General features: G+C 41.3%; 2 protein-coding genes across 4 annotated transcripts in view; one reads left to right on the top strand and one right to left on the bottom strand.

Annotated features, from left to right (window-relative positions):
• ORC4 (origin recognition complex subunit 4) overlaps nt 1–5,835 on the top strand; it is a 23,105-nt gene extending 17,270 nt beyond the window's left edge. For all 3 annotated transcript variants that reach the window (XM_009285273.2, XM_009285266.2, XM_009285282.2), the window contains 4 exons: nt 2,302–2,410; nt 3,731–3,826; nt 3,913–3,980; nt 5,153–5,835. In XM_009285273.2, coding sequence (XP_009283548.1) covers nt 2,302–2,410; nt 3,731–3,826; nt 3,913–3,980; nt 5,153–5,341 — 462 coding nt within the window. In that variant the 3' untranslated portion in view covers nt 5,342–5,835. The remainder of the gene's footprint in view (nt 1–2,301; nt 2,411–3,730; nt 3,827–3,912; nt 3,981–5,152) is intronic.
• A 2,029-nt stretch (nt 5,836–7,864) lies between these two features.
• The window catches only part of ACVR2A (activin A receptor type 2A), a 77,083-nt gene continuing 57,915 nt past the window's right edge, over nt 7,865–27,032 (bottom strand). Inside the window, exons 5-11 of the mRNA XM_009285256.1 lie at nt 22,761–22,904; nt 21,414–21,557; nt 19,534–19,679; nt 16,782–16,896; nt 15,393–15,531; nt 12,759–12,889; nt 7,865–11,742 (exon numbers count right to left, since the gene is read on the bottom strand). Of these exons, the coding sequence (XP_009283531.1) occupies nt 11,548–11,742; nt 12,759–12,889; nt 15,393–15,531; nt 16,782–16,896; nt 19,534–19,679; nt 21,414–21,557; nt 22,761–22,904 (1,014 nt within the window). The 3' untranslated portion in view covers nt 7,865–11,547. The remainder of the gene's footprint in view (nt 11,743–12,758; nt 12,890–15,392; nt 15,532–16,781; nt 16,897–19,533; nt 19,680–21,413; nt 21,558–22,760; nt 22,905–27,032) is intronic.

The raw sequence follows: 27,032 nt of genomic DNA, 5'->3' as shown, positions 1-27,032 counted from the left end.
GCGTGGTCTGGTTTTCTTGGGTTTTTTTTTTTTTTTTTTTTTTAATGTGCCTCCCTCACTCCTGTCTTTTAACACAGTTAATATGAATGCAATAACATTCATTAGAGAAGTCATTCATTAGAGAAGGTAAGTAACGCTGATTTAACCACCTTAAAATATCTGTGTGCTTCTGTCAGTGTGAAAAGCCCAGTAAACGTACCTGCTTAGCCTGCGTTGGGAAGTATTGAGATGTTAACCTTCAGCTCTGTGGTGGGCTGCTCTTGGACTCTTTAGTGCTTACGGCTTTTCCCAACGCTGAGTTTATAGCCACTCTGAAAACTAGATCGTAGAGTTCCTGCTCTAGTTCTGAAACACACGAGCATGATCAGAGTCCTCTTTTTGATAGTCCTCTGTTGCCTTGAGTTCGTTACAAGATTGCAGATTATTTCTAGTTTAGCGGCACCCAATTCTGTCTCTGTGGCTTGAATGAATGCCAGAAAAAGAGCAGGGAGGCTCTCTGGATAGCCCCCCTTTGAGCTCCAAGGCGTGTCAGAGCTGAGGCTGAAGTTCCTAATTGTTTTCTTCATCATGTTCTGAATTTTTCCTTTAGAAAGGGGCTTTTTCACTCTGAAGTCATCTTGCCCATAAAAGTATGTAATAGAGAATCTAGCACTTCTGTAATTCTTTTGTATTAGCTGAAACATGGATTAATTGCCCTGCAGGATGAATTTTTCTTGAATTTTGAACATCTGTAGCAGTCTGCCATTGCAGCTGGTGAGAGCAGCTTTGTGATGGGCGGTGTGGTGGTGGTGAGAATTGGAGCTACTCTTGCTAATTACCTGCTTTTCGGTAGCAAGGACTTGTTTTCGATGAGCAGCTATTTTTAAATTACATTTAGTGCTCCCCATCACTTCGCGTTGTCAGATGAACACATGGGTTTTCGATGGAAACTTGGTATCTGTTTCATGTTGCAGTACTCTAAGTGGTATTGTGCAAAACCTTGAAAAGCTTGGAAGAATTGAACGAGTTAAGTTTTTTAGCAAAGTAAAATAAGTAATTTGTTAGGTAAGTAGAACTAGATAGCTCATAACTGAGCTGGTCAAATCTCGTTTTGCTTTTGGTAAATGCTGTTTCCCCATGGTTTCTCTCGTGTGGGTGACTTCACGCCATCAGCTGCTTGTCTGCCTCTGAACCTGGTAAACCAGAGGATGCCCAGTGCTCCAGGCTCTGTTCGGTGCAGTTACCTGTTACTCACAAATTTCACTAGCCCTGAAGCAGAGGGGGCAGTGACTGACAAGAGATACTGCTGTGTTTCCTCGACTGCTTTCCCTTGTGCATGTCTGTTAGTGACTTGGGGCTGTCGTTTCTTCGCCCTCCCCTTCTTCCCTATCCGAATGCCCTTTATAGTATAAAACCTCATTCCGTACCTTTGGAAGTCTGACTGATCGTGCAGCTTTTTGAGGCTGTTACAGTGACATCTGTAAGGAGAGAAAGAGGACTGGAAAAGACTGGTGGTAGATAGCATTGGATGTTCTCAGTGAAAGACCTCAATTAAATGGATGAAATGAACAGTTTTTCATCACACAGACCTTCAAAAGCAGGAGGTAGTCACGAAAAGCCATTTTTTCTGTTGGTGACTATTAAACCGCAAAGTAGCTACAAGGCAGATACTTAAAGCCCTGAAGAACAAGTGAAGGCCACTGCAGCGTGCCTACTGCTGTGTAAAGGCTGGTGGATAATCAAAAGCTTTGAAAGAGTGGTGTCAGAAGAGGTCAGTTGACTCTGTATTTGTTAACTTACATTTGTTCAAAACTCAACTTTCTGTGACAGGTAGTTGAAGATATTTAAAGATTCAAACTGCAACCTCGTGAGACTGTTTAGCAAATGTTCTGAAGGGGTAACTCCTGTTCTGTAAACTGAGAGGCGCCTTCAGACACTTTCTTAGCACTTTCAGTGACACGAGTGTGCTGTAGCTCTGTGCAGAGAGGTATGTTTAAAATAATGTTGTAAGTCATTCTTACAGCAATCACTGAAGTATGCTAATCCATTGACATTAATGTAAACAAGTTAATGAGTGTTTATCTCCTCTAGTGAGGAGGCTTTGAAGTTTTAAGCCTGGAAAACCTTCCTGGCAAAAGGCAGTTGTAGCTACCAGCTATTTACAAAGTTTTCAGTATGAGCCTACTGTGTGTAGGGTTTATTCACTAATGTTTCCAGCAGGTGACTCCAGGGGAAATGTGTTCTTGGGCATTCCATCTCCAAGTAGAAAGTATGTCTGGTAATTACTAATTAAATGAAAAATGTCTTCTGCTTTATTTTTAGATGCTCGCTGTAAGTAACGTTACTGTGCATCACCCACTTATCACCGCATCAGATCTTCATGAGGCAAGCAAGCAGTATAGAATGGACTCAAAAGCAAACATTGTACATGGTAAAGCTCAGCTGTTTCCCCCCAAACGTTTCTCAGGAGTATGGAATGTGTCAAGTCCCTCCCTGAAATTCTCCTGATGTAAGAGATACCGTATAGGGCAGTGCCCCTGTTGGCACGAGCCGCACAGGGAATACCTCCGCCCGTGGAGTCTGCTCTCTGCTAATTTGCGTTGGTACATGTGCGTGGATGTAACAGTGCCGAATAAACCAGAAACTGAGCTGCAGAGTAGTTGATACAAATCCTACTATGTGGGGAGCTCGGGCAGCGCACTGCTACGGTGCAGGCTTACAGCTGTCAGTACCAGCCAGCTCGTGTGGTGCTGCGGTGCTAGCCAGGGAAAGCACCGTCAGCCTGGGCAAAGGCCCCAGTCTGGGCAGCGTTTTGGTCCCAGGTAAATGGTGGAGGAAGGGAAGATGCCGACCTCTTCCTGCCAGTGCTGGGAGCTGGAGGATACCGAAGACGCTTTGGCTGGGAGCTGTTGCAATAAACCCTCTGAGAGTTGCAATAGTCTCTGCTTGGATACGTACAAAATTTGAGTGTGTACTTGAATTCTACAGCAGCGTGCGCTTACCTGCGTTTAACTGAGCTTCTGTTCATGCTGTACTGACTCCTCCAGCGTGTTTCGGTGTGCTGCTGCTGCCGCCTTTGCGTGGTCTGGGGGTTCTCCCTTTCTCAGCCTCGGCAGATGGAATGTGCTGAGCGCTGTGCTTAGGTTTTCTCTGATAAGCGTTTTGGAACCTGTGCAAACAGAAGAAATAAACTTTTCCTGGTGATGATACTAAACCCAAATATAGTTACAGGAGGAATTGCTTCCCCGATCAGGAAAAGCTAACTTGTCCCATTGCTTCTTTATGGCTTCCAGACTTTACAGGCTTTGGTTTGGCTTGGCCCTGTGATTCGCAAAGTCTCCTTGGTACCGTGGAGCTAATTCGCTGTGTCACTTTAGCTTTGAGTAGCGAATAACCTCTTCAAACTCATTCCATGACATGCTGTACGGTAGCACGGAGATTGTCTTGGTGCCACTAAAAATTCTTTGTCATGCCGTTCAATCTGCAATGGTGGTTTTTCTTTATACTTAGATTTCTTGCTTTTTGATGGAAGCAGCCCATTTCTTAACATTCTCGCTTCAAATATCTGGAAGAGAAATGTTCCCTTACCTAGTCTCTCCAATTCTGGAATTTTTTTACATTATGAAGATACGTAACAGAAATGTGTGAGGCCTACAGCATATACAAATAGAGGAATAAAAATGGTGTGTGAACGGCTTGCGTTTCTGATATGCTCAAGAGAAATATTGAGAGCTCTTGTCTTTCCCTCTAGGTTTGTCTGTCCTGGAAATCTGCCTAATTATAGCTATGAAACACTTAAATGACGTTTATGAAGGAGAACCATTTAACTTCCAGATGGTTTACAACGGTGAGAGAAACGCACGAACTTTACATACACTAAATCACTCGCTTTCCCCTAAGTGATTTTTTTTTTTCTTCCTCTTACTGATCCAGAATTCCAGAAGTTCATACAGAGGAAGGCGCATTGTATGTACAACTTCGAAAAGCCAGTTGTCATGAAGGTAAGCCTGAAATGTAATTCTGTCTTTTTTATGATAAAGTATTTAGATGTTGGTTGGGTTTTTTTTTCCTCCCCTAGTGCACAGATCCGAGTGGTCACGTGCAGCCCTCAAACGGAGACCGGGTGCTTCAGGGCGGTGAGAACCCCCTGCTCTTGGTGCAGGCACCCAGGGCGGTGGGTTTGGGCACTGCCCGGCCGCCGGCACTGCCGCTCGCCTCCCACACCCCCCGCCTTTCCCGGGGCGGGGAGCTCAAGGCTGTGCCGAGCTGGTGAATAGTTACGCTTGGAAGAGTTCAGTACCAGGGTAAGGACTCTCTTTCAAGTGAGCTCAACTGATTTAGGACTGGGGTTCAGCAAGAATGACTGCATCAGAAACGGCTTCCAGAGGAGAGATTTGTGTACCTGTGTAGGTACCTTCAGCCTGCTCGTTCACTTCCGTCGTTTAGAAGTGATGTCTCCAAAATTTAAATTAATCTTACCACATCAAAAACCTGTTTTACTTAATCCAAGTCCCCGTAGGTCTGACTGGTATATGGAATCCATTTGTAGCCTCCTATGGCTGGTTTGGCCTCAACCGACTACAACCCGAAGTGCAAATTGAAAAACAGTTATTTTGGCTACGGACCTGGTGCTCGTTGGCCTTCTGGGCTATCGGGCTGTCGCTCGGCTAACGTGATGCTGCCAGGCTCTGTTCGGGGATCTGGTCGTAGGGCATAACCCTGCCGTGGCGTAGCAGTCAAACAGGGGTCATGCAGCTGCCGAGTTTTCAGTGAATGAACTTGACCCAACGACCAGCGGCTCGGTAGCCAACCGTCTTCCAGCCTTGCAGCTTTTAAGCTGAGCAGCCCTGGTTTCTGATTCGACATTATTCAATTACACTTAAACTGGAAGTTACGTAATGCCGCCTGTGCACTTGTAAGAAGCTGTTCCAGTTTGTATCCCAGAGTAACAGTCGTTCCCCGTCGGCTACACGTACACCAGATTTCAAACACTGTTTCTTGAAGAAGAAAAGCGAAGGTAAAAGGGAGCTGGCATTTCACGTCTGCCTGTGAGATCGCACATCACAGCTTCTGTCAAAGCAGCGTCTCCTAGGTCATTCAAAATGAGCAGTACAGCCCAGAGCGAGGGCATCTTCCGTTTCCTCATTTTTTTTTTTTTTCCTACTGTTTTTAGGCATTTGAGCACCTCGTACAACTGGAATTAGTAAAACCAATAGAAAGACCATCTGTCCGCGCTCAGAGAGAGTACCTCCTTATGAAACTGCTTTTGGACAATAATCAAATCATGGATGCTTTGCAAGCGTACCCAAACTGCCCGACAGACGTTAAACAGTGGGCAGCGTCATCGCTCAGTTGGCTGTGAACTTTCTGGAACTGGCAGTATCACTTTCTGCATTAAAACTTTTGGAGTTAACTGTAAGCTCCAGAAGATGTAATGTTTACCCACAGCAGGGTGTTCAACTTAATAAATTTTTGGAAGACGCTTGCTTTGCTGTGCTTTGCTGATCGATTTGGGATGTTGTTTTCTAAGGAGAACTATTCTGCTGTTACCTTCTCACGGCCATAAATTTGACTAACTAACTTTAAAGGCTCAGGCAGTTTAGCTCAGCTCAGTGCTGGCGTTTCCACTTTGTGGAAATCAAAGCTCTTTGGAATTTCTCAGTCTCGGATTAAGACTGCTTTCGACACCAGCTCGGTGGCATGCTGCCACGAACGGCTGTGGGTCTGACGCTCTAAGTTCTGAAGCACAGACCCATCTCTAATGCAGTGTAAAGCTCATGCTTACTGTACTTTTTCTTCTCAAATTTGACTTGACATGGAAAACTTACTTAATTAAACCTTTAATCACAGCTAGCTTCAGCTGGTAAGCGGTATTTTTGTGCGAAGTACAGCCCACCTTCTGTCCAGGTTATTCGGCCATCTTCTCCGCAGGAAAGAGCGATGCTTGAAGTGCGACGTCGCCCTGCCCCGGCAGGCTGCAGGGCCCTCCTCTCCCTGCAGAGCGGCAGCCGGGAAGCTCTGCCCGAGCTGTCTCAGCGCTGCAGTGGGCTCGGTGGGGCAAGCAACTGGTTTTACAGCTGGTCTGGTGAAAGGTATGTGTGAAGGGTGGGCAACGTAGATCTACTTCCAAGATAGGACATCATCAGACGCGTGCTCCTTTCCAGGTAAGAGTTCCCTTTGGTTTAGTACCAGGCCGTTAAGGAAATGCTGTGTAAAGGCTGGTCGCTGCTTTTCTCTCACCAGTTTGACCCCGCTCGTGGCTGTGAGTGGTGAGGGACAGGCTGCACTTTAACCCTCCTGTTACGGTGCAGCAGGGCTGATGGCTTCCTCTTTCCTGAATAGAGTAAGTCAGCTCGCTCTTAGCTTAAAGCCGATGGGATGTAATATGCGTTTTTAGCAGCCCAGTGGCTTGTCTGTCAAAAAGGTGAGAAATTTCAGTGATGTTTGTTCGTCCTTGGGAGCCCTTTAGCTCTGCTTTCACACAGGAGCCCTTCTTTTCGGTCAAAGCGTTATTTTCTTTATTTTTGCTCTTTTTGCTGCTTCATAAAGGTACTGTCTATGCAACTGCACATCCTGAAGAGAAGAGCAGTGCTTTGAAAAGCAGCAAAATAGGTAACGGGAGAGTCGGCAGCAGAAGGAAGGATAAGGAGTGCAGGGACCGGTGTTAACGGTGGTGTATCTCGCAGGAAGGGTTGATCAGGCCAGTTGCAGCAGCCGCTCCCCTCTTCCCCTGCCTTCGCTCATGCTCCTGGTGCTGTCGTTCGCTTCACTAACTGGAGGAGCTCGGCACAGGACGTGGACAGGGAGAGCGGTGACAGAGAAGGGTGCCTGTCCCGGCACTGTGGAAAAGAGATGCTCACCGTGCAGGCTGCGGTACCGGAGCATTGCGCAGTTGAACGCGTGGTGGTGTGTAAATGTTACCACCAAACCTGCCGTGCCACAGCCACAGGCCGTTTTGAAGTTCAACGTCCGCGTTCAGAACTCCTTGCCGTAAGTAACAGTCTCCACGGCACGTAGCTAATATACGCTGGAAATAAGATAAATCTCCAGTTTTACAGGAGCCTTACAGCTCTGGCTGCAGCACTGTACCGCTTCTATGAAAAGAAACTGCAGTAGCAATGATGCAGGCTGGAAAAAAAGCCCCACTTTTAACAGAACAGCGGTTACATCACATCCACAGACTTGCGAAGGGCTGGCTGATGAAACGTAACGTTTTTAGGAGGGAGAGAGGTAAAGCACAAAAGCCCAGTAATCCCCCTCGAAGCAGGAGGCTGCGCGTGGCACCCCCGCACTTGTGCTCAGCCACCAATCCCACAGAACAGGGCTCCTCCTCCTTGCACCGGCGGCCATGGCCTTTCTTCCACGGCAAAGGACCAGGCAGCCGGCCCGGTGACTCGGTTGTCAGCTGCCCTCTGGAACGGGAATACTGGTTGCAGCGTGCGGAACCACCGAAACATCACTCCGGCCTTTCTCTGCCCTGGGCTGAACCCCTGTCCTCCCAGCAGTCTTCATCACCGCGGCAGGGAGTCTGCCTCAGTGCCCGCCTGCTGGTTAAAGACTACGGGGCCCGTGCAGTATCCCTTCGTGACAGGGAAGGATGGGCTGCCTCGGTGCCCGCCTGCTAGTTAAAGACTACGGGGCCCGTGCGGTATCCCTTTGTGACAGGGAAGGACGGGGAGAGGAGGGTTTCCCATCAGAAATGCTGGGGATGATGCGGATTCGGCCTTTGCTTCCCCGCCAGATGTAAACTGCACCGTCTTTCCATTCTGGGTTTTTTTTTTTTTTTTTTGCCACAAAACTTGCCCTGCAGCTTGCGAATTGCTGCATCGGTGGAAGCAGCGACAGGTCTCTTCCCCCACCGTGTTACAGTTTGAAAAAAGGCATATGCAAGTCAGAGTAGTCACATTTTTTATTTTAACTTTTTTGGGGGAATAGGGGAGAAAGAGTATACATTTTTATTTGTACAATATTTAACAATCACTTTATTGAGGGCGAGGGGGGGTTGGTTTGTTTTTAGTACTTGCAGAAAAACAGCAAGTACCTTTTGACAGTAGTACAACAACCTGTGCCCAAAACACTGACAAATACGAAGAGTAAAGTTAAAATAATTGCTTACCAAAATCTTGAGAGGTAACGAATAGTATATGGACTGAAACGGCGTTAAAAAAAATAAAATAAAAGGAAAAAAAAAAAGGTACTGCTGGTTGAGTATCTGAGGTAAATGATGTTCCATCAAGGATGCTACTTGAATCGTTTTGCCCGTGAACATATATCGCAGCTTTCTGCATTTTGTACCAAGTGTTCCTAATAAAAGTAAATAGGTTAAAAAGGAGAAGCTGGACAAAGCAAACTGGTAACCCTACTTACTCTGTCGGATGCTAACGCGAACGGGAAATGTCTTATTACCGTCTGGTTGTACCGCAAGGCGGTGTTTGAAAAGCACACCGACTTCTTAAAATCTGGGAGAGAAGGTTTGAGGTGGCGGATCTCGGCCCTCGCGGTGCAGTTTCAGACCACCACCACCAGTGACAGCGCTAGTTCAACAACTCCAACAACTGCGAGGCACGGTCTCTGCTCTGAAACCCTACGGTACCTGTAGTCCTAAGTACAGAGTCCCGCAGGACACGATGCAGAAGCTCCCTACCCTCTAAAAGTAACACGGGGCTTAAACTTCTGGCAAGGCCAGGAAGGAGCTCCTTTACCAGTCCTGCGGCAGATCCGCGGTCGCCCTTTCAGCAGACTTCACTGAAAGTTAAGAGCAAGGGACCAGCTGTTCCTCACGAGCCACAGGACAGGGTGACCCTTCGGAGCTCACCCGCCACGTCACTACAGGGCGTAAAGGGACAACAGTCACTGCCTGCTAGTAAACAATGCCAAAATACTTCCACTGGTGTCGATCGTGCTGAATCCTGCCCTCATTTACACTTGCAAAGCGCTGCTGGCTGGGGCACCTTCCCAACTCGCGCACTGAAGTAACACAAAAATACACATCAGAACGCCCTGCGAGAGCAGCTGTACCAGAACAGCTCTGGGGATGTTACTGTTGCCAATTAAAAAACATTTATACCACGAACATCCTTTTCACAGTGACACTAAATTATGCCGTTAACAATCGGGAAACTCGCAGTAGTACAATATTTAAACAACGGGGGATGGCCAGAGGCAGTTTTAAAACGCGGAGGTAAGTTCTCTCAGTTTTCCTGCTGTGAGGTTAGCGAGGGCCCTGCGCTGTTTGCAGCGTGAAGTGCACGAGCGACACCCGAGTGCCCACCGCTCTGCTGCAAGAACCCGCGGTAGCTGAAGTGTAAAGGATAATACACAGATGATGCACATTTTATACGTGACCAATTTTTGCATCAGATCTCGAGTAACAAATACAGATGGTTTCATAATCTAACTCCAATTTTGCTAGTAAAGGGGTTAAAACTCATGGGGAGCACAGAGGTCTTCAGTGAAGTACGAACGGATTCTTGTTTGTTCAGAACTCAGCAGCTACGTTCGCATCCTGCTGCGTGCGTAAAGTCACATCCCTGGCTTAAAAAATGGAAGCAAAACGAAAGTGTCAATCGAAGAAGCAGCCGCAGCCTAGGTTTCTTTCTTCTTCTAGCCAAGCTGAACACCACCGCGTTGCGCCCTACAGCACCATGACCCTTTAGAGCAGGGCTCTTCAGCTACCTGAAACCTCGGGCACACACGTGACGAACAGCAAGACAGCCAGCACGGGGTGGTAGATGGAGACCTTTCCTCCCCTCCCTGCCAAGGTCTTGTTTAGCCGTAACGTCTCTTACTATTCCCAGAGACTGAGTTCACGCACATGTAAAACAGAGTATCCTGTGGCCGTACAGATCAATTTTCAAGGTAACATTCACAGTGAGCTCCTAACTGCAACATTAAAAGCTTCTTTCGAAAGACATTGAACGCGTGGTGTAAAACCAAAGAAAACAATGATGAAATACACAGCGTACTACCAGCTATCGTCGGTTCTGTCCTCTGGAGGTTTGAAAGATTTATTTTACTTGGAAGTTTGTGTGAAGGATCAAATAAACGTAGCGAAACGGTACTTCTCAGAAGCACTTTGGCACCTACCTACCAGCCACTCCGTAATTTGAATATAAGGCATGACTTCCTAAACTCAAAAAGAAGGTTGGAGTTGTGAAAGCAGTTTCAATGGTTTTCCTCATTTTCTGCGAGTCTGTGCTACGGCCGTCGGTATTCGTTACCTCCAAACTGTCATTGCGTATTTTAAGTTGCAAGCGTCACTAAATCATCCCTGAAATTTGTAAGCATGTATAATCTGAAATCTGTGGCTAGAATTTTTCGTATGATTCTAGGAGAAACCTACGTATCGCAGACATTAAGCAGTACTCTGGCAAGATGGCACCAAGCTTTACGTGGAGTGCAGTTGCAGATCTCAAAGCAGAGAGGAAGGAATTCGGGGTAGCTGAGCTTCCTGAGGTGATCCTGAAACAGCGATACAGAACCCACTGCATACTGTTTAGTGAAACAGAACACACGCTAGGCAGACCTTTCCACAAACATAAATAGGAAAAAGACTTTTTTAAAAAAAGAACAAGGATTCAGAGCTTTCCAGTGTCATAGCTCACAGAAAATTAAAAAAAAAAGTCATGCTTAAGTTTTCAAATATTCCTCAGACACAGCAAACCTAAATAGTGTTCAGTTAAATAAATGTACGAGATATTCCGGGAAATGGAGGTAAGAGAAAAGCTTTAAACTGAAAGAGGAAGGAAAATTTTGTTTCAATAAACAGCACTGGTTTGTTTGTTTTTTTTTTTTATACACAACAAGCTAGTACAAGAAAAGGCTAAAAACACTGCTTTAGGAATGGCCATTTACTGTTGGCATGAAGCATAGCTTACCCTTTTTAAATAACACAGTGAATTTGAAATACATCATTTACAAAACATGGATCAATTTATTATTCAAATTTGTTAGTGTTGTCAATCTCATAATTTAGCAGAGGTGGAACTGAGGTATACCTTGTTGAGGGAGGTTAAGTAATACTTGGAAGCCTCGTTGCTATATCCCACTTGATTACTTTTGTTTATGTACACTGAACAGCAGCACACTAAACATTCACAAGCTGTGTCATATTGGCATTACAATAGTCATTTTTATAAACAACAGCAAATGCAATAAAAACAAGTTACCCTTTTTTTAAATCTGAAATGAAATGTTTGATTTAAAAAAAATAACAGTAGTTCATTTAAGGAATTAGTCTCTTCTGACAGGTATTAAGAAATCTGATGTCAGTTTTTAAAACGCTTGATTAGCCGGTACGGGTCCGTATTCTTCATTTAAGTTCCTCAACAGCATGTTACCGCTTCTCAGTCACGTGTCCTTCGGGTGTAAGCAGGGAATGCAAAAAGTCTCATGGATCCATGTCTGGGAGGAGGAAGGGGAAAATAAAGGAGAAACACCTCTTGGTGATGTTCCAGAGAGACTTACCATTCTTTTCACACAGAAAACAGTAATGACGTAAGCAGTCCCGTTAGCTTTAGCAGCTCCAGTGAAGAGTCCCGGCGGTCAGTGACACGACCAGTGCAACTATCATAGACTGGATTCTTTGGGAGGAAAGTCAACATTTGTCACCATTGTGACCACAGTCACAATGTCCTCTGTTGTTATAATGTTAGTTAATTTTTGCATCTGAATAATCCGTTCTTCTACGCAACCCGCTGACAACCTGGCTTCCGCATCGTGATCCCAGCACTCCTCTATGGTTTCACAAAGCATCGCCATTCCCTGCGAGCAAACAAAGCGAAGTAAAAAAAAAAAAAGACGATATACAGAGTTAGCAGCAAGTTTTATGAAGGTGGGGCCGCCTAGCAATCCTAACAGAAAATTGCATTTCAAGGTACACCTGCCAAATCTTAACCCTTCTGTCAAAGGGGAAGCTATGCCCTATTTGTTTTGAAGCCTAGCACGTCGTATGGGGCCTTGCGCCTTATTTATTTTGCGCTATTTAAACAATATACACAACAGCGAGCAAATCCTTTTCACCGTACGATGTTGTAGTCTGCTGGTAAAGTCATCGCGGTATTTTAAAAGATCTCACACTGAAAGAGGTTAAGTTCCTCAGTGATCAAACGAAACCTCAGTGAAGAACATTAAACAGCACAAAAGGGGATTTATATCTGACAGCAGTTAACTTTTCTCCAAAGTAACACTGAGCTAATACAGCAATACGCTAATTACAAGGAGCAGATGGTAACACACTCTTTTTTCTTGCGGACAGACAGCGTCATCTATTGTTTCTAACAACCCATTTTTTGAAAAATAAAAAAAACCACCCAAAACAAAAAAACCCCACCCAAACCCAGGGCTTGGAATAAGCAGTGGCCTTACGGCCAGTCTCTAGCTGTAAACCCGATCAGGAAAGCATGCAACTCCTCCCTAACTGATCCCAGAAATTTCTCCTACGACACTGCTTACCCTGTGTTATTACGTTCAGTTTGTAGCATTCCTGTCGTAAATCAAGAGTCTTATTTCTTAAGTATATTTTTAACATATGCATTCAAAAGTAACTCTCAAGAATCTCTTTCACCGAAAAAGTGAAAGAATCACTCATTTTCAAATCACTCAAGATGAGAGAGAATATTTTAAGAACATACTAGTTTACAGCCCATTTAATTCTTTCTAGAATTATTAAACTTAAATTATTCCTAAAAGACAGTACTATGAACACAACTCAGGATTAACAAAATTTGGATCAAATCTCGTGACAGAGCTCTGAAGAACCCGGTTGCGTAACTACTTACAGAATGTTTTTGCCAACACTCTCTTAAAACGGGTCTCTTCTTTTTATGAACTACGACTTCCTGCATGTCTTCAAGGGAGGGATGCTGGCCAATTTCTTCTTCAAATGGCAACATGTACTCATCTACTGGGCCTATGATAAAAAAAAGGGGAAGTTAAACCACCAATTTTGCTTTAAAAACAGGGGGGGGGATAAGACTGGTATCTTAGACATGTAGTCCATAATCAGAATCTTACGGAGCAGTTTACTTTCTGTTGCCATTAAAAGCTCACCCTACGACAGGTTAGCAGCAAGAGGTGACTAAGGTTTTAATTAAGCGGCAGTGGCGTTTTCAGGAGCCACAAGGCTTTGCTCTCCTGCGCGCGGCAGCCAAGCCCAGCTCCCGGCCCAGCTCCCTTGCAGCTGAAGGCTTCGAAACACAAGGGCGGAGGGAGGCCCCCGGATCCACAGCTTCTCCCCTGCCTCCCCCAACAATCATAGCTTCGGTAAGATAAATCGTCATCCTTCTTTCAAGTTTGCTGGCTCTCTTGGTATCCGATTACCAAGCAGGCGCCTGATAGCCACTTGTGAATGTTTTCAATACCACATACGTTGCAAAAATACAAGCTTGCGACAGCAACTGCTGCATCCCTCTGTGAATGTAACGCGTTTCCTCCTCCGACCCATACAGCCCAGGACAAAAGTAGTCATGTTGAAGGCAAGGCGTAATATTTGTCCTTAGCAGAATCAGAGGGACAAGCTTGGTATGCTGAATTATAATTATACAATCTATAGCTATGTAATCTATAGTTATCGTAATACGTATTTTGTGCTCTCGCATCAGAAGCCTGAAAAAAGGAGGAAGGGGACCACGGAAGAAGTGAACAGTACGGTACAGGTGAGGCTGATGAAACTCGGTGAAACAGACCAGGTACCTTCTGGAGAAAAACACCAAACAAAACCAACCATGTATTTGCAGAAAGAAAAAGGGCAGCCACGACCGTAGAGCTACACAAAGCTGTGATTCAGGAAGGCTGCTTTCCTTCACTGATGCCTCCTTTACCTTCTGGAATAATAACCACACCGGCCAGAGAGACCTGCGACACACTTCTAGTAAGATTTAGGTACGTATGCTTTACAGTACACTGAGGCATGAAAAATCAATACGGAATGGGGGACTGCCTCGGAGACTTGTGCAAGACACTGTCGATCCTGTTAGTAAACAGCTTAACATTTCTAAAAGGGTAAAATCTCCCCAGTGGCTTCTACTCCGCGAGGAACGTTTGAAGCAGAAAAGCACTGCTCGGAGCAGAAGAGCACTGTGCGGCCACGCGCTGATCTGCTGAGACCTCCAATTCACCTCGGCTTTTTATATGGGAATCTGTCAGCTGCACCGGGCTCTCACAGGAGAGCTTTGGGCATCACAAGCCCAAGTGAAGCCGTCATGTTTACTTAGTTGAATTTAGCTGCTTTAAGGACTAGACTGAAAATGCAACTTTCTCCCAAACATTTTTGAGCCTTGTCTTTTGTCTTGTTCTTGATTAATCCTGAGTTATTCTGGACACCCAAAAAAGATCTCTGTTTACAACATTTAAGAATAGTATTCGTACTTGAAACAGGGTATCTGATATCTTTGCTTGATAGCTCAAAAATTGGATCCAATGGTTTGCTCTGAGGAAAACAACTGTGATGGACCCATAGCTAAGAAAGTATCAGCTGCAGATTTCTCAGACAACACTATTTTCAAACTCTAAGCTATCAACAATCAATTAGAAATTCCTCAGAAGTTCTGACATCTGCATGAGCTGAACTAATGTCACATTAGTGACAACAAAGAGAAAGAGAGGTAAGGGAAGCACTGAACTTACATGGCACAGTCTCACTCTGGCACCTGTGGCTAAACCAGAAACAAGAGACTTTTCTATGCCTCATTGCAGACAACCGACTTCCTGATGCACTGAAGAGCGGTTCACCGTGATTCAGGAAGGGCCAAGGTGGTATCCTGCATATGCTTATAAGCAGCTAGAAAGTTATTGACTGCATCAAGGCTCTTCGTAATAAAATGTATGTTGACCTATGAAAATTCTTCGTGTCTTTTAGCCTTATATTCCCTTACTATATTGGGAACAGATCTCTGACATTAATAAGCGTCTACGCACACCTTCCACAGGCAGCGCTAAAAGGCAGGTCATTGTCCAGATGCTAAGGCGTACAGCAGGAGACATCGATTTCTCAGCGGGTGCTGGTGGGATATCTTTGTTACCAAGGTTAATCTAATCTGAGCTTTTGTTTATGAGAAGCAGCAATGCCTTTAAGGTAAATTGATTGGCACTGAAACTGTCAGGCTGAGCTCAGAAGAAATCAAACATATTAGGTTAGGAGTTCCACAGTAATTCTCCTCTTCCTTGCCATGACCAGGAGGAGAAATGCAACAGGTATCCACGTATCAGAAAACTTTTACCTGGGATGCCAAATACTGACAAGACTGAATTATAAAAGTGACTACATGATGTTGATGCTTCATTCATTTCCCCACAAGACTACCACCCTTATTAAATTTTACTACATACATATAATCTACCTTCTAATTTCCTGCTTTAAATACACCTCTCACAAATTACATTAAGTATTTCCATAGATCAAATACGTTGCTTACCATCTGAGGCAGTACAGCGTGATGCCAATTCCCAGAGGACTAATCCCATGGCATACATATCTATTCTCAAAAACGCATCCCTTTGGAAGTTTATAGCACCTTCTAGTACCTCAGGAGCCATATACCTTCGTGTACCAACCTTGAAAGACAGGAAAGCATAAAAATGTGTACACTAAGAATCAACATGACCACAAAGACCACTCTAGCTGGTGCCGATTATAGTAATACTGCAGACCAGTACTATTTTTTGTCAAAGATTAAATGGTTATCCTTGCTTAGGACGAAGTCTTGGAAGTTTCTTGTACTCTTATATCCAGGAGTAGGTAAGAGGAATTAGAAACAGTCGTATAGACTGGGCCCTATAAAGGATACTTACGAAGCAGGAAAACCTGAATATATTTTAAAATAACACATTTGCATAGCAATTCAACATATCTGTCACTGCCATCCCTTATTTTCTTCTAGATTACAGGAAGGCCACTATTCTTATTTTTTCATGTCAAAAGAATTATTATGGCTTCACGTAAGGATGTGAAACTTGCTTATGTTTCTTCCTGTAACAGGAGCAGTAATAAAAATACCAAAGGAAAACTAGCTACCCAAAGTACAATTTATACTGAGAAAGTTATATGAAATCACTTATACAAAACTGGCCATTAAATGAAAACTTCGGGGATAGCCCTTCTTTTTGACCACAGTCAATTATGAAATTATGTCATCTGAATAAATCAGAACTTAATACGATGTCTGAACAAGACCTACTCCACTATTTAAACCGTCACAGTAGTAGCTATGTTGCTCTTAAGCAATGTTACTGAGGTTTTATCATCTTATGGTAAGGATTTTAGTTTTGTTGCTCGACCATAAACTGTGAAGCTCTGCCTAACATTAAATATATTTAGTTTTCCAGAAACTGTAATGCTTAAGCTCAAGCTTGTTATTTTAAAAGTACATGGTACTAAAACAGTTCCCTGATGTATGACAAGCGCTTGATTAGTACTGTTGTCATTTCAGGAAAGTGACTGTTGCTAGGTCGGAAAGTTAGAAATACCAGCTGCCAGTATCATCCCTCAATTTCTGAACAGTACCTCAGAACAATTAATAAAATATAGCAAGACCATTCTTTCTTGTCCAAACCCTCTAGTAAGAATGAAAATAAGTGGGGAGAGAGGCCACGTAATGAGATGGGGGGAAGGCTGTGATCTGTAATTATCTAAAGAATTAATTTTTAGCCTGTGAGAAGAAAGCACAAAATGCCATCTTCATTAAAGGTCACCGCAAATAGGGTTGATGATATAGTATCCTGTGCGTGAAGAATGCCTAAACTGTCAATTTCCATTCACATGCAGTTAACACTTGTATAATTTATGTAAATGAATCGGTATTTACCTGTCCATGTGTATCCCCTGCAGACTTTCCAGCCTCAAACTTTAAAGCTAGACCGAAATCAGCAATACAAGCTGTAAGATTATTTTTCAGCAGCACATTCTTGCTTTTGATGTCCCTTTCAAGGTAAGGAAAAAAAAAGTTAGAAATCTAGAACATGAAATACCATATAAAGTTCTAAGGAAAAAGTAACATAATAATACAAAGAGCATTATAATATGAAAGGCAAGAAAATTATAAAGAAGCAGTCCATTTAAACAACAAAAGAATAATAATAAAACCTAGGAGTACACTTGCACACCTATATTCTTGTGGAAATATATGAGACTGCAACTGGAACTATCATTTTATGCTTAGTTTTAAAATACATATAGATTTATAAGCATGTATGATACAGAAATAGAACAAAAATGTAGTTACTGCATACTTTAATTACAACCACATTTTGTTTGTTTAAGTAATAGGAAGCAAAACACTTTGAAAAATGAACCTCGACTGTTTCTAACGAGGAGATACATAATTCCCTGCAGAAACGAGAGATAATGGACTCGATCCAGGGATTCCCATCTGTCCTGTGCGCGCCTCTCCCCCTCCCCTATTTTACCCTCCGTCAAGCAGTTTTGCTTATGGAATTCCAAAGTGCAGAATCTGTACTTCTCTTACTCTATATGCCTATCTTTTATTTTGGTTATCACTATCATTTCAGCTCCCTACTTCTATCAATAGCTTTTCTATACCTACCTCATTTAAAAAAAAACAGCAATTACACTCAACAACAGGCATAACACCACCTATAGTAAACGTTTCTGTCTGAAGGCATTCAGTATTAAAGTTATATACATAAGTGTTTAAGCCATTTCAAATAGCTATAATGCCAATTATTTCATATACTGCAAAGCATACTTAAATAATTAACTGTCTAAAAACAGAATTTAAGACGACATTAACCACAATCACCACACCAAGTTCTATAAACCATCAGCTAGATTTTTGCTTCGGCTAAGCAGATTTTTCTTATGAAGCTCTTGATAATTCTGGAAGGAAGATATCACAGAGTAATTATTTGAATACTTCCTACCTACCCACATTTCATATCCTTTAACTCAAAGTTAAATATTAACAATCACCTGAAAGTATTTTACATATACTATACCTATGTGAGATGGCAGGTTTATGTCCATCTTTTAGCCCTGGTATATCCTCGTGAAGATAAGCCAAGCCTCTAGCCATAGTTTGGGCGATATGACATAGCTCATTCCAAGAGACCACATTAGCCTTGAGAAAGTCTGTTAATGAACCCTGCAGAGCAAAAAAGAAAAACAATTACAAGATCAATTTCATTCTCAGCTGCTCTTAAAGAAAACTTCTAGATGGCCTCCATCATTAAAGAACACGATATGCCTGCTTGCCTTTCTCTGTTTTCTGATAGACCATATAATTATACACATACATACGCAATGAACTGCTAGTTTAGACAACAAAAAATTAACCTTTGCATCATCTCTAGTCCATGAATAGAACCAAGATGCATCTACACACCACCTCAACAAGCAAGCAGCGCAATGAACTCAAGTTCAGTGGCACACTTGCCAATGAACTGCGCTTAACTGTCACTGTCAGAAACGGGAGCTAGACTTAAGATACTGAAGTTCTTTATAAAAAGACAACCCTGATTTTAGAAGGGTGATTTATAATCTTCCAGGCACAGGAAATTGCAGGTTAGATTCACCTTCAAGGATCCTGCTGAACTGTGTATGTCCATTCTCTTAAGACCTTCAATTGATTGTCTAAGTCTTTCTTTTCTTACAGACCAGCAACAGTAAACTCCAGTTTCACAATATAGTTTCAGAGTGAAATACGTACTCTGAATAAATATAAAAAGATAAGTAAAAATCTAGTCAACATAAAGCACCTCTCTTCAAACTCACTTCTACAGCCCACTCTATACACACATATTCATGGACTTGCATATTATCCAGTTTGTGAGATGTCACCGTGTGCTGTGTGAAAAGCCAACACAAAAGGGAAAAATGAACAAAGCGCTGTCAAAGTGTAGAGGCTACACTTTAAAAATAAAAAGCTCGTATTTTCCATTGGAGTCATGTCAGATGCCGATACATAATTCCCTGCAGAAACGAGAGATAATGGACTCGATCCAGGGATTCCCATCTGTCCTGTGCGCGCCTCTCCCCCTCCCCTATTTTACCCTCCGTCAAGCAGTTTTGCTTATGGAATTCCAAAGTGCAGAATCTGTACTTCTCTTACTCTATATGCCTATCTTTTATTTTGGTTATCACTATCATTTCAGCTCCCTACTTCTATCAATAGCTTTTCTATACCTACCTCATTTAAAAAAAAACAGCAATTACACTCAACAACAGGCATAACACCACCTATAGTAAACGTTTCTGTCTGAAGGCATTCAGTATTAAAGTTATATACATAAGTGTTTAAGCCGTTTCAAATAGCTATAATGCCAATTATTTCATATACTGCAAAGCATACTTAAATAATTAACTGTCTAAAAACAGAATTTAAGACGACATTAACCACAATCACCACACCAAGTTCTATAAACCATCAGCTAGATTTTTGCTTCGGCTAAGCAGATTTTTCTTATGAAGCTCTTGATAATTCTGGAAGGAAGATATCACAGAGTAATTATTTGAATACTTCCTACCTACCCACATTTCATATCCTTTAACTCAAAGTTAAATATTAACAATCACCTGAAAGTATTTTACATATACTATACCTATGTGAGATGGCAGGTTTATGTCCATCTTTTAGCCCTGGTATATCCTCGTGAAGATAAGCCAAGCCTCTAGCCATAGTTTGGGCGATATGACATAGCTCATTCCAAGAGACCACATTAGCCTTGAGAAAGTCTGTTAATGAACCCTGCAGAGCAAAAAAGAAAAACAATTACAAGATCAATTTCATTCTCAGCTGCTCTTAAAGAAAACTTCTAGATGGCCTCCATCATTAAAGAACACGATATGCCTGCTTGCCTTTCTCTGTTTTCTGATAGACCATATAATTATACACATACATACGCAATGAACTGCTAGTTTAGACAACAAAAAATTAACCTTTGCATCATCTCTAGTCCATGAATAGAACCAAGATGCATCTACACACCACCTCAACAAGCAAGCAGCGCAATGAACTCAAGTTCAGTGGCACACTTGCCAATGAACTGCGCTTAACTGTCACTGTCAGAAACGGGAGCTAGACTTAAGATACTGAAGTTCTTTATAAAAAGACAACCCTGATTTTAGAAGGGTGATTTATAATCTTCCAGGCACAGGAAATTGCAGGTTAGATTCACCTTCAAGGATCCTGCTGAACTGTGTATGTCCATTCTCTTAAGACCTTCAATTGATTGTCTAAGTCTTTCTTTTCTTACAGACCAGCAACAGTAAACTCCAGTTTCACAATATAGTTTCAGAGTGAAATACGTACTCTGAATAAATATAAAAAGATTAAGTAAAAATCTAGTCAACATAAAGCACCTCTCTTCAAACTCACTTCTACAGCCCACTCTATACACACATATTCATGGACTTGCATATTATCCAGTTTGTGAGATGTCACCGTGTGCTGTGTGAAAAGCCAACACAAAAGGGAAAAATGAACAAAGCGCTGTCAAAGTGTAGAGGCTACACTTTAAAAATAAAATAAAAAGCTCGTATTTTCCATTGGAGTCATGTCAGATGCCGTCCTTCCAACAGTAACAAGATTTCTAAAACTCAGACAAAAAAACAAACAAAAAATGGCAATAACCTTGCAGAAAGAACTAAAAAATTAGTTTGATATTACCTACTTTATCGGAAGATCTGTCAAAAATTAAGTAGTTGGATAGTTTTAGTCTTCTAAATGATTAAAGCAGAGGCATAAGTGGGACAAAAATGCCAGAATGAAGAATGTAACATTCAGTACTAGAAATATGATCTATGACCTAGCCTTAATGCATTAGCATACACATATTATACAGATTTATATTTTCTCAGATCTGCTACAGGTAACATCTTCCTAATGCCTCTTTGCCTGTGCCAGTGCTAAATTTAAGTTTAAAGCTTTTTTTTGCTCTTTGTACTTACATCTGTGACAGTTACACGCATCAAAACAAAAAATTAAATATATCTAAGTGGACAAAATAGAACAGCGAACATTTTCTTTCTGACATATTTATGTTTCTTCTTGTGGTTATCACAATACAATTGATAAATATTACTTCATTCCTATAGACACAAATCAGCTAACACAAGTGAGACAAAAATAAAACACCGCATTCTTTGCAGGATGGATTTTATTTAATTTAGACAGATTTAGATGGGGGATATTAAAAAACCCACACATTCTAAAAAGCAAACAAGTAGAATAAATTTTTGTTTGTTTTCTAAAACAACTCCTCTATTAAGTAAAGACTGATGACAACTTTCTCAGCTGACTGAAAATAAATTTAAATAAATTCATAGCCAATGAAAAGAGACAAGCTAAGAGTAAGCGAAAACTATTTTCAATTTTATTTCTTAACTGTCTCAAGTTCACATTTGTGACTAGTTTCTAAGGCTGTTGTTCCTCTGCCATAATCGTAAAGAAAAAAGAAACTACACTGAGAACTAAACATACCTTTTCATGAAATGCTGTAATTAACCAGAGATCGACATCAATGCTAGTGCCTCGTTTCTCTGCACCAATGAACTGCAAAATATTGTCATGCTTCATTCCAGGTAAACTGTAAATTTCGTATTCATTCTGCCATGACTGTTTGTCCTTTAAACCAAAGAACATATCAAACCAAGTTAATACCATAATAATAAGAGGTACTTTCCCTGATAAAAGTTTCCTCCTACAATTTACTGAAAAGAAAGCATAGTGCATGCTAGTAACATTATGAGGCTGATTATTTAAAAATTACAAGCGTTTAGACTAATAACAATACTTGTGCTACAAACTACTGACCTAACATATACAAAATATGAAAACCTGTCTTCACATATATTACGTATTCACATATAGTGGAAAATTGTCAGAAAAAACTTGAATTTGTTGTAAACAAACATCAATTGCTGAAAACAACCTCAGCTATCACAGATATGAACCATGGAAACACAGAAAGCTGTAGATTAGGATTGGAGTCTACATGACACAAATCATTACAGTTGCTTCCGTCTTAAGAGCATGGTTCAATTTTTATATTTTATTAATCTACAAGGACCCCATAAAGAATTAGAAATAGGTTTTCCTTAATTAAAAATAATGAACAAAGTCTCAGATTTAATTTATGTTGTGCTGATGGCTGAAGCCAGCGTAAATACGTGCCATTTCTCCTAGAATAATAAGAACCTGCAGATGTATTTATTCAGCAAGTCAACACTTGGTTAATCATCAGAAGACACAAGCACATTTCTACACCTCAAGTAGCAGTGGGTGTTTTTAATTAATGTAAAATCTATCCTCATATCATCGTGTATGATCATCGTGTTCTTTAACTAGACTGGACCTTAAAGTTATGAGCACAATCTATTCTAAAACATGGCTTTCGGAGGGTACTTGCTGGGAAGTAAATATTATTTCACTTAATTGAGGCATATTTAATTGGAAAAATCACCTTATAGGTTTGCATTTCAGGACATTCCTTCCAAGTACAATTTAATTCAAAAAATATTAACAAATTCTTCTCAACTGATCAAGAGATGTGTGAGAGCTTCTTAAAACTGTTCATGCCAAATATGTATTTTTATGACTAGAAACATAATCTCACAGTTTGTTTCAATAATATGTTTGCTACCTTAAATTACTTATTTTAATTCAATAAAACTCTACGTGCGCATTTTTCAGCTCAAGACATTTCTATCTAGGTTTACAGTATCTATTGAAAATTCTCTAAAATAAAAGCCTCTTATTGTGACTAGAAAAACTGGTTTAACATTAGGATATTACAAGCAACACAGGACACTAAGAACTTCTGCTTACCTGAATAGGGAATATTTTGACTGCAACATACTCATTTAGTAGTTGAGCTTTCCATACACAACCAAATCTTCCCCTAGCTTTGATCTCTAGTAACTGCAATGGCTTCAAACCCATCAACGGTGAAGGTGGTGGAGGTCCAGGATCCTGAAATCAGGTTAAAACCATTAATTTTGCTATTGTACGTGCTATCTATGATGACAGCACTAGAAATACAGGCTTGTAAACTGAAAGAGACTTGGTGTCATATACCCAACCCCCTTGCAACAAATTCCCCCAAACAAACCAGAAACAAAACAGCAGCCCTTCTCCGCAGGAAAGAAAAATGAGATTGTAAAACATGCTCAGAATTAATGTGCAAGCGACAGCATAACAACAGTTACAGTATAAATCTGTCTAACCAGGTGTAAAAGCACAGCAGAAATTAAGGAATAAAGATAATCAAGCTTTACTTGTTACTTTTTTTAAGAGACAATTAAAATGAGCACCTTTGATACATTTAAGGTTGTTTTTTTTGTTCGTTTGTTTGACATACATGTGACCTGTTTAATCCTATAGTTCAATGGCCTGGTGAATTGACTCTATGCAGCCACAAAGTCCATTTCCATGTGACTTACACTGCAGCTCCTCAGCCATCAGCTGGGAAGCAGAAGATGTCTATGTTAGCAATTTGGCTGGGGGCAGCACTGCAGAGCTGAAGTGAGTCCCCTCGCTGTCCGCAGTTACCGTGTACTGGTTCAGTTCTCAAGTCATTGAGCTGATACCAGCACAGCTCTACTTCAAAAATGCCACTGCTTACTGGGGATGGAAGGTTGCAAACCAGTATGTAGGCAGGCCATGCCACCACAAGGTCTTCCAGTACGTAACTAACATTTTTTCATTCAGAAACCATTGAACCACATGCATAGTGCAGACTTTTGGTATGGGAAACCAAACATCGTCATCTCCAGTCAGCCCTCCAAGCCACGCGAATGGCCACGTGAGGAACCTCAGAACCAATGCCTCAACCTACTGATCCACTTCTACTGCTCCCAACTTTTGCTAATGTAGATAGCCAGGATCTTACTGCAATGGGAGTACTTGGCTGTACCCCAGAAACAGAACTGGAATTAAATTTAAGATATTATCTTGTCACACCTTACAGCATTTATACTTTACTGAGAGGCTAGCCCAACAATTCCTTTTCAAATATGACAACACAAGCTGGGAAGTACAATTGCAGTTGAGATAAAGCTTCCATACAGCTATCCATATAACCACCGATCTTACTACAGATTTGAACAATTTCCCTTTCTGGGAAAGAAAATGTGACAGCTTATTGAATATCTTGTATTTTATATTTTATACAGCTCTTACGTATTCTGTATCATGCACATCATCTGAATATGACAAGTAGATTCTCAACTTTATTGCCAAAGATGTGCTGCTTTCTGGGCTGTCCTTTTCTCTCCAATCTACCATGTTAGATTAGCTTGTACCTGTGTAAGCTTCTTCCCTGCCATGAAGAAATGCATCAGACCCATTTACGTATGCCTCTGCATCAAAGAGTATTACCCTATGCACAGAACCAGAGAAACATGATCTCTTCTGTCTGATCCCTGTTTTCTGCAGGAAAGGAAGTCAAGTTCTGGTGTGTAGCGGTCACTAAGCAGAATTACCAATACTGTCACCACGAGAAACGGTTCCACCTTCCTTCCACACCCCCCCAGAATAGCTTAAACCACAACTTGTTCCTCAGTCCAAATTACTACAGAGAACTGCAAATGTCAATGCCAGCGGTGATAGCATGCGGGCAGACTGCTAGACCACAGATGGGAAGACGGTGAACGGCTGCTTTCAGTGGCAGTGCAGGTCTATGGAGACCACAAAATTGTACCACAAGTCTCAATATTGCATGTGAAAGAAACAAACATACAAATGAAAGTTAGGCATTGCTTTTAAATTATATCCACACTGCAGAATACAACAACCCCCCCCCCAAAGTCTACTGTTCAAAAAAACCTCCAAAACATACACTTCTCTTTTTTCCCAGTCACAGCTGTAATGCTGTTTTAAAGAGAAAGACTGAAAAACACTGGAGTAGTTGCTTCTACAAAACAAATGAGAGTACTCAATAGTTAAGTATTTGAACACTTCAGTTAGCAATATAAAAGTCTTGTGCACGTTAAAGACATTTTCTGAAAATCTGTGGTTTTAAGTATAATATTGTGAGAATGGAGACAAGTGCTTCTGTATCCAACACAAGTTTTGAGTAGTTTAAGTGCAGGAATAAATAACCATTCTCTTGTTTCTTATTAAGCGACAAATACATCCTTCAAAAAGAAAAAGTTTCATAGAGAGACAGATTTATAGCCATTGAAAGAAATGTAACCTACCTGTAACCTACTTCCACAAATTAATAACTGCAAAAGAAAATATAATTTTTGAAATTCAAATTAGAGACACATTACAATACTATCCTCAAAAAAGTATGAAATCCTTTCACAAATATGACAGTGACAGATTCTTAAAAGTTGTTACATCAAAATTGCTGGGTTTAAACTGGACAAACAACAATACAGAAAATGAAGTTTAAGAGTTTTTTCCCTCCTGTGCTGCCTTTCATTCAATGCCAAAGCTCTTTATGAATATTCCAGGCACCAGGGAAATCACTATCCTCAATCTGTAATAGTTACAGTTACAAGTGAAACTAGAAACAAGATGCCCAAATTTACTCACAAAAGCCTACTGTAATTTGTAAAAAACCCTGCTGCTTTTAAGAATCCTGAGCACTGTGCAGCATGCGGGGATTTAACATCAGGCAATCAGATAACTTTTCAAAGTTTTGAACCTAGCGACTTGCCTAAATAAAGAGAACAATTTGTGGGAAGTAAACCCAAATCTCACTTTGCTTTACTGGCTAAAACAACTCCCTTTCCCTTCCATACCCTCCACCCAAAAAAATCTGTCGGTATTTAGAAGCACACTATGTGAATTTTTTCTTACTACTTAAAAATACTTCTCAAAGATTTGATGAAAAAAATTACAGCATCTATCACATGAGAGAAGGCAATAATTCCTCAGTAAAAAGTGGCCAGCGAAAACTGGTGCGTCTTACTTTCACGTTAGACTGCGATACTTTTCATATACCTGAATTTCAGACGTCCTAGAAAATCCTGGCATTTCAAAATATTTTCCCCACTACCTTATGTAGCAACCTCCTGTGGTTCCCTGCACATTTCCCTTTTGTGTTGAAACATTTTTATGAAGTCAAAACTTCCGGCGTTCTTATGAAGAAGCAACACACCCACACACACAAATCAAAACACATCTTATTTAAAATGGAAAGTATAATTGCCTTCTGTTAGCATAACTAAAAAGAATAGTTTTCCAGGTTTTTTCTGATTTTTTTTTCCCCTAAACAACTTTGTTAAAAATTGACTTTGTTAAAAATCACCAGGCGTTTACTCTAAAACTACAGGTACTATTTTTATACAGAAACATTCTTTGACAACATTTTCAACTTGCTCTACTTCTAAGCAAAAATGTTTAACGTGCCACAGGCATAATTATTTTTGTATGGCTTTTAAAAATCATCTCTGTGGCGCCAAGGATGATGATACAATGTGAGTAAAGATATAATGTGGATATATTAGTCTAACAGCTTGCTACAGCTGTCAGAAGATAAGGGCCCAATTTCCCATTACCGAGCTTTCCCTGTCCCTTCCCTTGGACTGATTCTGGTACTCGTTTGACCACACAGCAAGTCACAGCATTATGCTATATTGCCAGAAAGCTTTTATTTATTTATTTTAAAAATCAGGTTAGTTTTCTGATAGTTTAGCGAATTGAATCAGTTTGCAACAAGGTCCAGGTTAACGCAAAAAGCACAGCAAGGCAGAAGGAAGCAGGGCTCTCTTTTGGGAGCGGCGCGCCACTGGGCCGTGTAACTTCATCCCAAGTATTCCAACTTCTCCTAGACATGCTCTGTCCTAACCCTGGGGCAGTTAGCAAAGGCAGCAGGAACACTCCTGCTGCACAATGATCTGTCAGATAAAAAGCAGAAGCAGCTATGTCAGCAAAACATACTTGAACTGACTGGGTCATACAATGCGTAATACTCAGACAACTAAGCTTTACTCTTCCTACAGCTCAAAGGCATTGATCCATTAACACCGTAAGTTCAGGTTGTATGGCGATCTCTAAATCACGGCCATCTAGTTATGTTGCACACTGTAAAGTTTTCCAATCTCCAACAGGGCTTTTTGGTTCAGATTTTTATAGCTGGGAGCAGCA

This window comes from Aptenodytes forsteri, unplaced genomic scaffold (genome assembly GCF_000699145.1).
Source record: "Aptenodytes forsteri isolate BGI_AS27 unplaced genomic scaffold, ASM69914v1 Scaffold380, whole genome shotgun sequence".
Lineage (NCBI taxonomy): Eukaryota > Metazoa > Chordata > Aves > Sphenisciformes > Spheniscidae > Aptenodytes > Aptenodytes forsteri.
This window is presented reverse-complemented; position numbering and strand designations above follow the sequence as displayed.